General features: G+C 41.9%; 1 protein-coding gene across 4 annotated transcripts in view; it reads right to left on the bottom strand.

The window, feature by feature from the left end:
* Window positions 1-16,039, bottom strand: part of C2cd3 (C2 domain containing 3 centriole elongation regulator) — a 106,232-nt gene that overhangs the window by 36,333 nt on the left and 53,860 nt on the right. For 3 of the 4 annotated variants that reach the window (XR_005283484.1, XM_038313627.1, XM_038313628.1), the window contains exons 16-23: window positions 14,322-14,568; window positions 11,245-11,425; window positions 8,493-8,676; window positions 7,295-7,467; window positions 5,912-6,035; window positions 3,771-4,039; window positions 3,090-3,179; window positions 1,152-1,754 (exon numbers count right to left, since the gene is read on the bottom strand). Coding sequence is in view for 3 of the 4 variants with exons in the window: in XM_038313627.1 (XP_038169555.1) it covers window positions 1,152-1,754; window positions 3,090-3,179; window positions 3,771-4,039; window positions 5,912-6,035; window positions 7,295-7,467; window positions 8,493-8,676; window positions 11,245-11,425; window positions 14,322-14,568 (1,871 nt within the window). In the remaining variant the exon portion in view is untranslated. The remainder of the gene's footprint in view (window positions 1-1,151; window positions 1,755-3,089; window positions 3,180-3,770; window positions 4,040-5,911; window positions 6,036-7,294; window positions 7,468-8,492; window positions 8,677-11,244; window positions 11,426-14,321; window positions 14,569-16,039) is intronic. The other variant, XM_038313629.1, reaches the window with a different exon arrangement.

The raw sequence follows: 16,039 nt of genomic DNA, 5'->3' as shown, positions 1-16,039 counted from the left end.
AAGCTAGTCAGGGGCTGCTGTGAGCTCCACAGGTAGAGTGCTTACTAGGCTCACAAGAGACCCCGGGTTTGATCCCCAACACCACATGAACAAGATGTGGTGGTCCTTGGCTACACAGTGAATTTAAGAACTTAGCTGGCTACCTTCAACTCATGCCACGTCATAGTCACTACACCCACTTTTCTAGAATGCAAAGCTCTATGACTTCTCTATCCAAAGTCACCGTAATGACCTTTCACAGTTCTTAGAAGAAACACCAAATGCTTCTGCTTTGATGAGACTAGTTCTCCTGACCACTGTTCTGATCGCAGTGCTTTGTAACCTGTCCAGGTTACTTACAACATCTGCCATGTACCTAACTGCTTCACACCTCTGTATCTTCAGAAAATCTTTCTTAGCCAGGCATGCTGGCACACGCCTTTAATCCCAGCACTCTGGAGGCAGAGGCAGGTGAATCTTTGTGAGTTTGGGGCCAGCCTGGTCTACAGAGTGAATTCCAGGACAGTCAGGGCTATGTATAGAGACCTCGTCTCAAACAAAAGCACTGTTCTTTTCCCCTTCTCCTGGCTTGCTCCTAAATCCTAAGTCATTTCGGCTGAGATTCTGTTCTTTGATCAACTTTAAGGACCACGAACACTCACAGTCCCACCAAACCACTGAGAACACCCTCCTTTAGTTCTTATACTTCAGGGTTATTGTTTACGGTTGTAGTCTTTATTAGAATATAAACACAATTAGGCTAGGAACTAATTCTTACTCATATCTGAGTTCCCAGGGCTAATATATATGCAGTAAGCACCAATGAATGCTTGAAACAAAAGGACACAGTGCATTCCATTTGTAAAATGTAACTTTTCCTCTCTGCCTTACGAACCAGTTTAGAACCATGCAGTTCTCTTTACAGTTCCAATATGTGCTCACCAGAGAGGATGAATATTCTGAGAAACATCCTGAGAAAAGAATATCCTCGGCAGGTATTCTTTCCAATTAGGAGCTAAACCATCACCTTAATGATCACACAGGCTCTTCTTTCTACACATGGTAACTGAGTGCTTATGATAATATAGGTACTACAGTACATGTTCAGATGTGATGAACTTACGCTGAGAGAAGGTACCCAAACAAAGAGTTAGCCCTGAATGTTCACTCACCACTGACAGTTAGTGTCCTTGGTGATTTTTCCCCAAGTCTGGACAGGTCTACATAGGCTGAGCCGATCCAGCTGTCAGTCTGGTGTGGCCTCTCTAAACTGTCATTGCCATAAGCTCGCCACACTTGGATCTCTAACTTTTCTTCCCTGAAGTACCAAAGCAGTGACTGGCTCCGAGTCACTTCTGCTCTTTTGGATGCCTTGAAAGTGATCAGGACCTGGTTTCTGTTTGTAGATTCCTTAGGCTTCCGGAGAGGGGTCCAAAAGGCTTCTTGAGTGTACAGTTTGTAGCGAAGGTAGCAGTATGTATTCTTATGAATGTTCTTGTGGCCAGCGAGCAGCACACAGTGGACAGGAAGCCAGAGTCGTGGGGTGGAGATGGTGACAGTGGCTGGCACCTCTTCTTCCATCTTGACAAGATCCTTCAGGCTGTTGTTAAAGGTCCAGCCCAACAGCTCAGCAGCTTCCAACACCCGCTCTCTATCTCCAGGATGCGTGAAGGAAACAGAAAGCTCCAGGCCTCCTACAATCTTCTGCATATACTCCAGGTTCTGAGGCAGGCCTTCATCTTCTGGCAAAATGACAGGATACCATCCTGTGATCCCTTATTGGGAAAAGGAAAAGACTTTTAATCCTTGTCTTCAAAGAGAAAACACACATCCTCTTTATAATTCAAATTCCCCCTATACCCCGGCCCAATGCTGAATAGAAAACATACCCACATGAGTTGGGAACAAGTCTTTCTCTCATCACTGAGAGGCAATGCGATCAGATAGGAAAGATAAGGCAGGAATTGAAAGATCTGAGTTCTTTCTTTGATTGAGACCCCAAACTAGTGGTTTATGTAGTGAGGAGCTGCTGGCCGCATTCCCGCCGCCAGGCTCCTGGTCACCTGGCTAGCTTTACCCTGAAATAATTACACGGAAACTGTATTCTTTTAAATACTGCCTGGCCCATTATTTTCTGCCTCTTACTCACATCTTGACTAACCCATATCTAATAATCTTTGTAACACCACGAATGGTGTCTTACCGGGAAAGATTCAGCATGTCTGAACTGGCGGCTAGCTTCATCGCATCTGTCTCCCTGAGCAGAGGCATGGCAGTCTGTCTAACTTAGGAGAGGCGTAGCATCTGACTGAGCCATCTACCTTACTTCCTTCTTCCTGTTCGGTCTACTCCGCCCACCTAAGGGCTGGCCAATCAAATGGGCCAGGCAGTTTCTTTATTAGCCAATGAGAGTCCTCCATCAGTTTATTCTGCATAAATCATTAATCTCTCTTCTCATTTCTATATGGTACACATGGGTAAATTCACACTGATCTTATTTACCGAAGTTGTTATAATTGCTGAATGAAACAATGGTTAAAGTGCTATAGAAAAATTAAATGTTATCATGGCATTGCTAGTGCGAAGGAAAAGGAATGGGACAGAAAATCAGGTGCTCTGGGGTCTAGTTCCTGAACAAATAGCTGTATGTATTTGTCCACGCCTTTATATGGTTTTCTTCATTCCATCGGTAGTGGAGGACAGGACAGTGAGAATAACCAGTGAATGCTGACGACATTTCAAGTTCTGCTACTCAACAGCTGTGTGGTTTTGGCAAATCCACTTCTTTGAGTCTTTTGTTTGTTAAATGTATCCTGCTAGAGGTTTGCCGTGAGGCTCAAAAAAACCTGAGGAAATATGTTTATGTCACAACATGCTATATGCTGAGGTAGGGCCACTGCCGCCATCACCAGCACCATCTTTCCTAGAGTAGGGTGAGTTTGACCTCTGCAGTGTTTGGGACAGACCTTCCGATGCCTGATAGAACTCTGAGGACCTGGGTGCATTCATAGCATGTCTCTGGGGCAGGCTTCCTTGTGTATTTTGCATGGGAGGTGGACAGGATTACCTCATCAAGGCAGCATCAGCATGTGATTTCTCAGGATCCTTACCAGATCTCTTGACCAGTAAGTCTTTTGTTGGAACTTTTACTACTCCAAGCAGATAATCCTTGCACGACTGGATACTGGCTATATCACTGACTGTTAAGTGAAGCAAAAATAAATAATTATTGGTGGGCTACTGAGGCCTGTTTACAGTATACTCCTAGAAAACCTCATTTCTACACACGAATCAGTGCTGAACTGATACATCAGAGATTATTTTGCTTACATCCTAGTCAGAGTCTGACTTTCCTTATGCAGGCATACGGGAAAGGTATGCAAACCTCAACAAGCACACGTCTACTCTTAGATTCACCCATCAACATCTGAACACACTTGCTGTTTCTTTCTAATTCTTGTATATATTTCAAATGCTTTTTTTCACTATGCCCTTTAGAAGTTGTAAATATTATGCTGGGCGGTGGTGCACACCTTTAATCCCAGCACTCGGGAGACAGAGGCAGGGGGATCTCTGTGAGTTTGAGGCCAGCCTGGTCTATAGAGTGAGTCCCAAGACAGCCAGGGATATTAAACTGAGAAAACTGTCTCAAAAAACAACCAACCAAAAAAACGAACAAACAAAGATTATGACCCCACTTTTCAGTTTTTCAGGGTATCGCCTAGGAAGGAACACGCCATCCACAGCAGGGCCTCATTTGATTCTGAAAGTGATAGCCATTCAGTGCTTACCCGACGTGGTATTTTCATGATAGATTGCAAAAATAATTTCTGCATATTCCAATAGCTCTGCCAGGAAACAGGCTTCTCCACTACAGTGCTGAGTCACCAGGTTACAGGGAAACTCAATGTGATGGGAGAACTCAGGGCAGAAGGAACAGGCCACAGGGCGGGTTCGGCGCTGCTCCCCCTTGGGCAGGAAGGAGAGGTGCGTGGTAACAGAAGCATTGACCCCGACGGTGGCACTAAACTGTACAGCAGGCTCCTGCTCAGCCAAAGCCCTGCAGGAGGCAAGGGAGGAGTGAGGAGGGGACACTACAACATTATCAGAAATCAGCTTGCACGCCAGGAAATAGCTCTACTACTTTCACAAGATCCGAGCATGCTTAACAACACTTGTCCATCTAGGCTCGTCTATCTTGGCCATGCCACAAGGAGCTTTCATAGTAACCTTGGTATGACAGGATATTCGCATAAAGTGGCCCTAAAGAGGAATATACACTGAGGAGGTTCATGGGGTAACAATGTGGACATTGGAAAAAATACTAAAACTTGTTATCATATATACTAAAATTTCCTTATATTTAATAATGTATTTAGCATATCAATACAGAAGTACTTAGAGATAATTTATACATAAATAAGCATACCCTAACTTGAAGATATGCTAACTTTTAAATTTAAATGCTCAATTAAAATTGCTTAGACCACTGCTACTGATACTGGGAAATTCAAAAGTTTTAATGTAAGAAGTAACCTGATTAAAAACTGCCCCGAGGGGCTGGGATAAGGTTACTCTGTCACCACGATAAAGTGAGGAAAAAACTAGACTTCTCTGTAATCTTATCTAAGAACACACCAAAGGCAAGGTCACTCTGTAAACCTAACACTCCTGGCTCACACTGCCTAAAATGGATGTCCCTTGTAACTTAACAAGCTCAAATGTGACTCTAGTCTTGCCTTCCATCCTTCTAGATAAAACGAAGAAAACCAGTACAGCAAAGTCTTGCTCCTTTGAGTCCTTTCCTAAATCAGCAAATCCCAGATGGATGGCATCCTTTGTGGCATTTTCTCAACTAAGATGCCTTCCACTTCTCCATGGGGCTTTCTGACATTGTGATGAGCAGTAGACCCAACTTTGGAATATTCCTTTACACTGTGTGAATATGTCACTGTGATTGGCTTAATAAAAAAACTTGACTGGCCAATAGCTGGACAGGTAGAGGTTAGGTGGGCCTGGCAGACAAAAGGAGAGCATAAAGAAGAGGAAGAGTCTTGGGAGTCTTAAGGAGATATAGAGGAAGCAGAATAGATGAAAGAAAAGGGACACCAGTAGGGGAAATGTGCTTAATGTGTTCAGAAGCAAGAAGCAGACCAGTGGCTGGAACTTCGGAGGAAGCCAAGGATTTCAAAGATAACAGATATGGACCCTTACAAAGCTGCAAGGACTGTGGCTATTTTTTAATAGACATATGGTCAAGGTTGGAGTTAGTTTTAGCAGGACATTGGTCACTATGCTGAGAAGAGAAGCAAGCACACAGCATGGTTTGAGGGTGCAGAGGATAACCATGGCAGGAGGGGGCTAAGGAGGGCAGAACACAAAGTTGTTACAAAGTGAGGAAATGGATTTGCAGTAACAGTACCAAGAGTCTTCATGTAATTTCCTGAAATTCTGAAATGTTTTCTTAACAGAAAGTCATAGTGAAATGAAAATTTTTCACAAGACGTCAGTCACTCAGGTGGGAGCAGGCACTGGACAGGAAGGTCTCAGTCAGTCACCCAGGTGGGAGCAGGCACTGGACAGGAAGGTCTCAATCAGTCACCCAGGTGGGAGCGGGCACTGGACAGGAAGGTCTCAGTCAGTCACCCAGGTGGGAGCATCACACTGGACAGACTGTACCACAGGAAGGTCTCAGTCACCCAGGTGGGAGCATGCACTGGACAGACTGCACCACAGGAAGGTCTCAGTCAGTCACCCAGGTGGGAGCATGCACTGGACAGACTGCACCACAGGAAGGTCTCAGTCACCCAGGTGGGAGCATGCACTGGACAGACTGCACCACAGGAAGGTCTCAGTCACCCAGGTGGGAGCAGGCACTGGATGGACTGCACCACAGAGAGGTTTAAGAAGCACTTTTCTAAGGTGGACTTACTTGGCTGCTGCCTGCAGACCACAGGCTCTGATAATCTGGACTGAGATGGAGACAGTTCGGGCAGCAAGAATTCCCTCTGTTGTTCTTGGGCTACGTCGGTACCTCAAACCCACATCCAGCAAACCTGACGAATGAGAGCAGGAAGAAAAAACCTACCAGGTTGGCTAAAAGGATTTCTGTTCTCATAAACCATTAGCACCTAGCCGGGAGGCAGAAGGACGATGGCCACAATCACAGTGAGTGACAGAAGAGATCTGTCCATGTGGTATACTGTACTTCACGAAATCATATACTTTTTTTTTTTCAAAGTCTTCCATGCTATAGCCTCATTCCAGAGATAGCTTTAAAGAAGAACTCAACAAGTTTAATCACGGGGGCTCAGGAGGAACAACTTAATCTTAATAAGGCAAGATAAAAACCTTTGGATTTAGCAGATACTCTTTAACAAGTATCACACAGTAACTTGACTTAGAAAGTTAATTCTGACAATTTTGCAGTTTGAATTGCCTTTCTGGAAACTGTCAGTTTGTAATACTATTTAAACACCAAATTCTTGTTAAGCTCTTTCAAGTTTTATCTGTCTGTCTGTCTGTTTGTCTGTGGTGGGAGTCAGAGGACAACATGTGGGAGCTGGCTTTCTCCTTTCATCACGTGGGTCCTGGAACTGACTAGGTTATCAGCGTTGGCAGCAGGGGCTGAGTCATCCTGCTGGCCTTAATTTAATGTTAATCTTCTCCTGTGGCTGAAGAGATGGTTCAACAGTAAGAGCATTTGTTGCTCTTGCAGAGTTCTTAGAGCCATGTGGAGGCTTCAAACTGCCTATAATTCTAGTTTCAAAGGATCTGACGTCCTCTTCTGACCTCTGAGGGTACTTCATGCATTAGGTTCACATACACACGGACAGGCAAATACCTATACACATAAAATAGAATAATTGTAACTTCTACATATGTTCCATGGCAGGTGGGCCTTTGCACATAAGTATGTACACATACACCAAAGAAAGTTTTTAAATCTCCCTCAGAGTCAGTTTCCAATCCAAGCTAATCACATCCAGAGTCCCACTTCCACTCATGTTGGCTTAGAATAATTTTGTAGGGTACCTATAAATTACTTAGCATTTATGTTATGAAGGCTTTTTAAATGCTTAAGTGTTCAAGGTAAAATGAGACAAGCATCATTTATACAGAGTCCACAGAACTATGAGTTTTCAAAATTACATGCAAAATTTGGAATATATATTCTACACTCATCTTTCTAAGAGAGGGTGAAACCACAGCTCTCATCAGAGACTCAAAAGCATAAATACCCCAAGTGAAGAATAATTAATTCAACAAGAAAAAGGATATTTATATACAATGACTTTGAAAAGTCTTCAATTACCTGATGACTGGTTCTTCAATTCTTTACTGTTCTCAAATCTGGAGGTTAATGGAAGATTAAAGTTCTGCATCCCCACATCTTCACGGTGCTGCATGGTTACCATGGCACAGATCCTTGATAATGGCAAGGTTCCTTTGGCAACCATCTGGTCCCTTACATTAGGATAATAGTATCTGAAATCCACAAAAGCACAAAATGCCAGCTGGAATAATTAGGTGGATGAATAGCGCAGCTGCTCCAGTGATCAGTTTTCAGGAGCTAGTTACCTTTGGAACCCAGCTGTTTGGACTGGTGGTATACGGTGGTGGCTGGACTGGCAGGATATACTGCCTATTACACAGAAACAACCTTATAAATCTTGCCCTCAGCTCAGGATGACCTACAGTTTTCTGCATGAGGATCTGCATATGCCTTGGGTCCTCTCAAAACATCCACCCTAGAGCAGCACAGGTGGCTCTAGGAGAGACAGTCTCTCTCTTTCCCATGACTCACCTGTGTTTCTAGGCCTATGACAGTCTATTTGCACTAGGATGAGAACCTGCTAGAACCCACGCTATTTTCTTTTCATGTCAAACTAATCCATTCCTACATCATAGAGCTGTACCATCAGAGCTAGGTGGTTTTAAAGATCTATTTTTTCCTGATTGCAGAAAGTATTTCTGTCATGTGACAGTACTGTTTATGATCCTATTTTTCCTTCCTTTACATTTCTTTGTATTCTCTTAGTCATTTTAGTAGGCTTCCTAGAGGTGCAGATGCGCGGGCGAGGTTGACATCTACAATCAGGCCAGCATTCTTTCTGGAAATCTACCAGCGATTGTAGCATTAAGTGGATTCACGATTTGTAAAGACTATTTTTCTAATGGTGGGAAGAAGTGAGTTTAGAAGTGGGAGAACAGCTGGAAGGTTGTTACAGTAGTTAGGCCTCATATAATAAAGACCTGAAGTAAACCAAATGGTAAGAGAATACCAAAAATGGTGAATGCACTGCATAAAGGACAGTAGGGAATAACACTAATGCAATTTTACTCTTTGCTCAGGAGAGCCTAACATATAAAGCCCAGACACAAGCTACTGTTAAATATAAAGAACACAAAGCAAGGAAGGGTGTCCTACTTAGCTTCTTATAACAGTTACACCCGACCAAGGACAGGGCATTTCCTTCCTAAGCAAGGGGACTGGGATGTCCATACTGTACCTGCACCAGACTTCAAACTGGACTCCACCTCCAGGCACAAGCCCCTGGGAGGAGAAGGCACTTAGCAGGAGCCTTTGCACTGGAACTTCAGTTGGCAACAGGAGAGAGTGACGGTGCTCGCTATTAAAGATGGGATCTGGGACACACAGTGTGGTTGAAGTTCTAAAGGGCTTCAGAGTAATTCCTTCGGGAAAGAAAAGCAGTTGAGAATATCTAACACAGAAACAGCTGCATTTGCAGCTCACTGACCTACAGACACTGTGTTTCATTCTATCCTTATGATGGTTCCGTGAGAACAGATGAAGATATGGGTGCCTTGTAGGTATTAAAGATAGTAGCTTCCAGATTTGCTACAACCTGCATCTTCGAGCTGGGTTACTCCTAGCATTTCTGTGGTTATGGTACAGTAAGTACCATGGTAATACTGGACAGATCCCTTTTCTGGTGAACAGCATATGAATATTCAAATTTTCCATGTCCTTTCAAACAGTTACTAGTCTCTTAAACAATTATACCTGTCTCTATGGGTAAGAGTTTTCATGAAGGTTTAGATTTGCATTCTCTAAGAGACTGATGATGCCAAATGTATGGCTATAATTTGTCTCAAGTTTCAAGTGCTGGAGACTCAGTCCACAGTGTGGCTGTCTTATGAGGTGGTGGAACCTTTGGGAGGCAGGATTTGGAGAGAAGTGCTTAGGCCACGGATGGTACTTCTCTCAGGAGGGTTAATGCTCGTCTTCTGGACTAAGTTCTTCCAAGAATAAGTTTGTATAAAGTAATGCCATTCCATGGGCTTGGCCCTTCTCGCCTTCTGATTTGGCTTATCCATCATTCTGACACAGCCAAGTGGGTCCTCAGTAGAGGCCAAATCAATGTCACCTCCAAAATGGAGCTAAATTGATCTTGTTTATTTTCTGAAAGTCCCAGCCTCAGACATTTTGTTATATCACCAGAAGAGACTAATAGAGTTGTGTGGTTTTTTTTTTTTTTTTGTGGTAAAGGAGTTAATCTTAGGACTTTATATATGCTAGGTCTAGCACAACTACTGAGCTACAAGACCAGATTGTTTATTTTGAGACGGTCTCACACCAAGTTGTCCAGACTGACCATAAACATGATCCTCCTGCCTCATTTTTACTTTATTTTTGAACTAGGGCTCAAGTAGTATAGGCTTATCCTCAAACTTGCTCTGCAGCCAAGGACGACTTTGATCTTCTGATCCCTCTGCTTCAACCTCCCAAATGCTGAGGTTTCAGGTGAGCATCACCATGTCTGACTTATGTGGTGCTGAGGATCAAACTCAGGGCTCTGTACATGCTAGGCAGGCACTCTACCAACTGAGCTACATTCCGAGTCCTGATTTTTTTTTTAATATATATTCTGTACGTAAGTCCCTTCTTTGAACACTTGAGTAATACTGAATCTGCTAGTCACACATGCAGAATGATGAACATTGCTTCCTATCACATGAGAACAAACAAGGCAAACCCCTGAATTCTTGTGTTAGTTCTTGGAGATGATCAGAAGCTGGAGATAGAAAGGGTAAGGCAGTATAGTCAAAGACACTCTGGCTCTTGGTCTAGAGATCTTTTCTTCCCCTTTCATTCTTTCTTTCATGAGATGGGATCTCATAAGGTATCCCAGGCTGGCCTTAAACTCTCAATCCTCCTGACTCAGACTCCCAAGTGCTGAGATTAACAGGTGTGTACCACCATGCTTGACCAGGGTTGGAATACTATATTTGGCAGTTGTTAATGAGTTGGTTCCATGAAAGTCACTTAATGCTTCTGAAGATTGTTTTCTCTTTTGCAGAAGAACAGAACAGAATCTACCTAGAAAAGTAGTTTGGCTGGGCGGCGGTGGCGCATGCCTTTAATACCAGCACTCGGGAGGCAGAGGCAAATGGATCTCTGTGAGTTCGAGGCCCACCTGGTCTACAAGAGCTAGTTCCAGGACAGGCTTCAAAGCTACAGAGAAACCCTGTCTTGAAAAACCAAATAAATAAGTAAATAAGTAAATAAGTAAATAAATAAATAAATAGTAGTTTGTAGGGTTTAAGATTATGATCTACATGAGATAGTTATGTGGACATTTTCCCCTCAGGAACAATAGTCCAGCATCTTCAATTCCCTAAAGTATTCATATTGACTTTACAAAGCATGACTACTACAAAATATCAACACACATGTACACACACACACACACACGAGTAAGCATGTAAATAAGGACTAATATGTAAACGACTGATAGATTTAAGCAAAGGATACACAGAAATTCTTTGTACTATTTTTATAAGTATTCTTTAAATCTAAATCATATCAAAATAAAGATTATATGAATCCATGTTTTGTTATTTGTTTCTACCATAGAAGTACCAAAACAATGGTCAGAAGACACCTGAAAGACACTTTGCTTGAGAAACCTTGTTGAAACCTTCCAAAATCAGAGATTAGGGAAACCCTGGCATATTTTCTAACTCAACACAAACAACAAATGGAATGTTACTCCATGTTATTAATGTACATGAAAACATACTATGAATACTATGACCATGTCAAAAAAAGTAGTTAGTTAAAAAGCAAAATGAAAATTTAGGCCATATTTTATGTTACATGTCCACATAACTTTATCCCTAGGTATGATTGGGAAAAACTAACAAAACAGACAACTCTACTCAGGAAAAAACACAGTTCCTAAGTACGTTCAAAGAAAGAGCCAAGCATGATTGAGATGATGTGGTCTCCCAGCCTACCATTTTCAAGGAAGTCAGGTCCTTGGAGCACACTGGGTTGGGAGTCTTGGAATGGAAAGTGGTACTGGACGTAACAATCTGCTTCTCCCCAGACTGTTGTCTGAAGGGGCACGAGCCCTCTGACCATCACCACATGCAACTCAAAGTGGTGCTCCATCAGTCGGTTTCCTTGGCCTTCTGGCTACGAAATGAAACAGATACTGGTGAGCTTTAAAGACGAGCCTGTTTAGAATACCCTTGCTTGCCTATGAAGAAACCTAACAGAAATCTATGTATAGCTCCCATGACTGCTCAGTGTAAGCAGAACAAGCAGGATTTACCCTACAACGTAAGACAATGTCAGGAAGTCCATGAATAAGACTCGGTGCATGAGTGAAGCAGGAAGATGGTCTCACTCTCAACAAATGATGAGAATGAAGGTGATAAAATTCAGCATCTGTTGTTGATAAAAGCTCTCAGAACACGGGATAGGGCATTACTTTCTTAATAGGAAAAAGAATATGTGTTTGAAGCACCAGGTATTATTACTTCTTCTTTTTTTTTTTTTTTTTTTTTTTTTTTTTTTTTTTTTTTTTTTTTTTTTGGTTTTTCGAGACAGGGTTTCTCTGCAGCTTTTTTGGAGCCTGTCCTGGAACTAGCTCTTGTAGACCAGGCTGGCCTCGAATTCACAGAGATCCGCCTGCCTCTGCCTCCCGAGTGCTGGGATTAAAGGCGTGCGCCACCACCGCCCAGCATTACTTCTAAATAAGTTGGGGATAATGGTGAGACTTGGGGAGGTAGTGAACACATGGTTGCTAAGGGTATTATTTCATAACCACTACTGGTGTGCTTATTGAGTGTTTACCATGAGCCAGGTACTCTAAGCACTTCCCTGACCCTGCAGCCAGTGCTCTTCAGCTCTGCCTTACACAGCCTCAGCAGACACTAGCAACCAGTTAACAAAATTTTTCAAAGGATGAATTCAGTGTTCAGCTAAGAGTGGGACTACTGGTTTTAAATAACACCTAACTACAAATCAAATAAATCTAGAGAAGATTGCATTAAGTATTTGTTATGAAACCCAAAAACATATGTAAGCAATACTGGTTCAAAAAGCTTCCTTTGGGAAATAGAAAACTTATAATTTGATCCCTGGAAGAAAAAAAGTGGCAGAGAGCACTCTTAAGAGTCATGGCAGCTGTTAATTTTGGCCATATGGCACTAGAGCAACTTAACGATTGATCCTGCAGATGGAGAACTGGATGAGAGACAGTGTAAGAGGGAAATAGGAGTGTAGATATTCAGCCATAAAGGCAAAACATCTCCCAGGGATTTCCACTGTGGATGTACCCTAAAAATCATGTTCTAACTTTCAGTATGAATTTAATAATTTCTGAGTCTATATTGCAAGCTGAGGAACAACACCACTTGAAAAGACTTGGGAATATTATAGATTATTCTTTATCTGTGCTTTCCATGTAATTTTCAGTTAGCAACTTATGACTCCTGAAAATCAATACAGTGACTTTGATTCCGTTTCACCACCTACTAAAAAAATGTCAAAACTAACGGTACACAGATATTATAAAACTAAACATGGAAATGTAGGCCGGTATACCTTCTCAATTGTGCAGCAATGTATAAAATAAATTACTGCTTGGTTATTAGTGAAATAATAACAGGGATTTCACTGTTACTACACCAACTTCGTCAACACACAGGGATTTTACAGTCTTTTACTTGGGTCTCTCTATCTCTCTCATAAGACTAAAGATTTAGCACACTGGAGGATTAACACCTGGTTGTCCAAACAGTTCTTCTACTTCTTTTTTTTTTTGGGGGGGGGGTACTGAGACCAAAACCAGAGTCTTTACACATTAGGTAAGTTATTAAAGATTTGTTTATATTTTATGTGTATGTTTGTGTATCTAAGTATATGTATGTACACCACATGTCTACAGTGTGTTGGATCCCCTAGAAATGGAGTTATGGGAGTAATGAGCTGTCTGATGTACATGCTGGGAACTGAACCTGGGACTTCTGCAAGAGCAGCAAGTGCTCTTAACCACTGAACAATCTCTCTGGTTCCAAGTCTTCAGTGTGTGTGTGTGTGTGTGTGTGTGTGTGTGTCTGTGTTTTAAGACAAATGTTCATGCAGCCCATGTTGGCCTTGAACTTACTCAGAGATAGCCAAGGATATCTCTGAGTGTTTGAGTCTCCTGCCTTTACCTTCCAAGTGCTGGGATGATGGATACTTGGCTTTGTGCAGTCCTGGTGACAAAACACAGGGTTCATGAATGCTAGGCAAGCACTCTATCAATTGAGCTACATACTCAGCATACTAGGTTAGTTCTTTATCAATGAACAGTATTTCTAATCCTAGGTTTTGTTTATAAATTCAATGAGCTAAGAGTGATATAAAGACCATTTAAAATATAAGAGAAGAATACCAATGACTCTTCTGATTTAAAACAAGCACTTGTGGGACTGAGGAAAGGGCTTAGTGTGGTGGGCTGTGGTTGTAACCCAAGTGCTAAAGAGGCAGAGAGGGCTGGAATGATGGCTCAGTAGTTAGGAGAAGTGGATGCTCTTCCAGAGTTTGATCTGCACACCCTTACAACAGCTCACAATATCTGTAACTCCAGCTCAAGTCTGATGCCCTTTTCTGGCACCAGGCACAAACACATGGTACATAAATGTATATGTATATACAATTGAAACATCTTACATATAAGATGAAAATATTATTAAAAATTAAGACAGAGCAATAGAGAACAGTCAGTGCTGGCCTCTGGCCCCCACCTGCACACACATGTGCACATACCCAAATACATATATACCACACACACACACGCCTGAAAGGAGGGCTCCTGAAGAATGACACCTGAGTTTAAGTACTGGCACTTACACACATGCACTTACACAAATAATGTGAGCATGCACACACATACCTTCCCCATACAAAATTAAGTACAAGTAAGTATAAAGTAAGTGCAAGTTATACTGTTTACTGGAGCCTTTTACTGGGTAATGGTTTCACTAAAATGTGTATGAGAAAATGAGACAGTTTTCTATGAACCATAATGTTAGGTCATTACCATAGGAACAGATGCTACAGGTGGTTGGTCCAGGAAATGGGCTGGCCTAGGGCTGAAGGGAGGGAATGTTCCTTCTTCATTCTTTAATCTTTGTAGCATCATTATCTGATCTGAAGAACCCATGGCTAAAAAGACTCGAAGGCTCCCATTTTGGTGGCCTGAGAACACATCAATCACAGGCATATAGTTGTCGACAGCAACAACTGGGTACCTGGCATCAAGCAGCAGGCGAGAAATCTTGGGATCTCTAGGGAGTAAGACATTGTGAATGAACAAATAGCAACTATCAGTCATGTCATACTTGCTTATTGGCTCATTTTCTCAGTTTGTCAGAAATGGATTGATAACCAGAAAAATAAATTAGTGCTTTAAAAAATATGATTCTGTTAGTAACCAAACTAAAATTACAAGGCAGGAAAATTCGGTCTGCAGTAAATACAGTGCTAGGAATTAATCCAGGTTATCTTTGTGCCATGGTGGTGCCAAGTCCACCGTCTGCAATGGAACAGTACTTCAGAGGGAACTTGCTGAATTTTCACTATTTTATATATTTTATACAGTCCATGTGGTCAACTAAGAAAGGTAGATCTCACAGTCTGAAAGGTAAGATCTGGATAACAGTACCAATGATATCTACTAATCATTAACCACACAGAAGCATTAAGCATTTCATAGTGTTTTTAACCCATTTACACTGCAAAAGTTGGTATTAACCATTATTAACAAGTAAGAAAATCTTATTCAAAAGGTTAAGTAACTTAGCTAAGGCTACACAGCCAGCAGGGATTCAAGTTGAACTGGGATTCAACTACTGACTCTTCTGATTATTTTTTGGTTTTAGCTAATTTATGTATGTGCACATGTAGCTTGGGAGCGTGCACATATGTCTGTATGTGCACATGGAACTGGAGATTGTTGTCAAGTTTTTCCTTGATTGATATTATTTTGAGATAAGGTCGCTTACTGAACCTGAAGCACCAATCCGGCAAAGAATGCCGGAAGCTCCAGGAAGCTCCAGGATTCTCCTGCTTCTACCCACACAGTGCTGGGTTTACAGACGCATGCAATGGTACTGGGAATAGAATTCAGGTCCTCATGCCTTTGCAGCAAGCACTGTGCCAGCTGAGTTACCTCCCAAGCCCCTTATTTATTATCACACTGTTCTACCACTGAGTTATACCTCCAGTCCTGAACTATCTGATTCTAAACCCAAATAATTTTCTTTTACCAGGCTGGCTCTTGGTGCTGTCACTTACTTGCTATATAGGCTTAAATCAGCAATTTAACTTTTTACAGCCAGATTTCTTATTTGTAAAATATAGGCTATGAGACTTCTATAAAAGAGTTGTTAGGACTAAACTGAGACAACTCATAAAAAGTCAACTAAGGTACTTGGTACACCGTAAATGCTCAGTAATTGGTAGCTACTACTGTTTTGTACTTGATCAGCAAAGGATGGTATCTACTGGGATAAGAAGGGAAGCGAAGGGAGGATAACAGATCAGATGAATTTCACAACAAAAAGAGGTGATGTGTGTGTGTGTGTGTGTGTGTGTGTGTGTGTATTAGCAGTGGTCGTAGAGAGCTGAAAGGCTAGAACAGATACTGACACCCTTGGTTTCAGCGGTATTCCTCAGCCTTGTTATGTTCAAAGTTACCATCATAAATACTTATCTATTCCTGCAAGGCAAATGCATGCATTTTCTCACAAGATCCTC

Source organism: Arvicola amphibius, chromosome 12 (genome assembly GCF_903992535.2).
Source record: "Arvicola amphibius chromosome 12, mArvAmp1.2, whole genome shotgun sequence".
Classification (NCBI taxonomy): Eukaryota; Metazoa; Chordata; class Mammalia; order Rodentia; family Cricetidae; genus Arvicola; species Arvicola amphibius.
The sequence above is the reverse complement of the archived record's forward strand: the minus strand, read 5'-3'. Positions and strand labels throughout refer to the sequence as shown.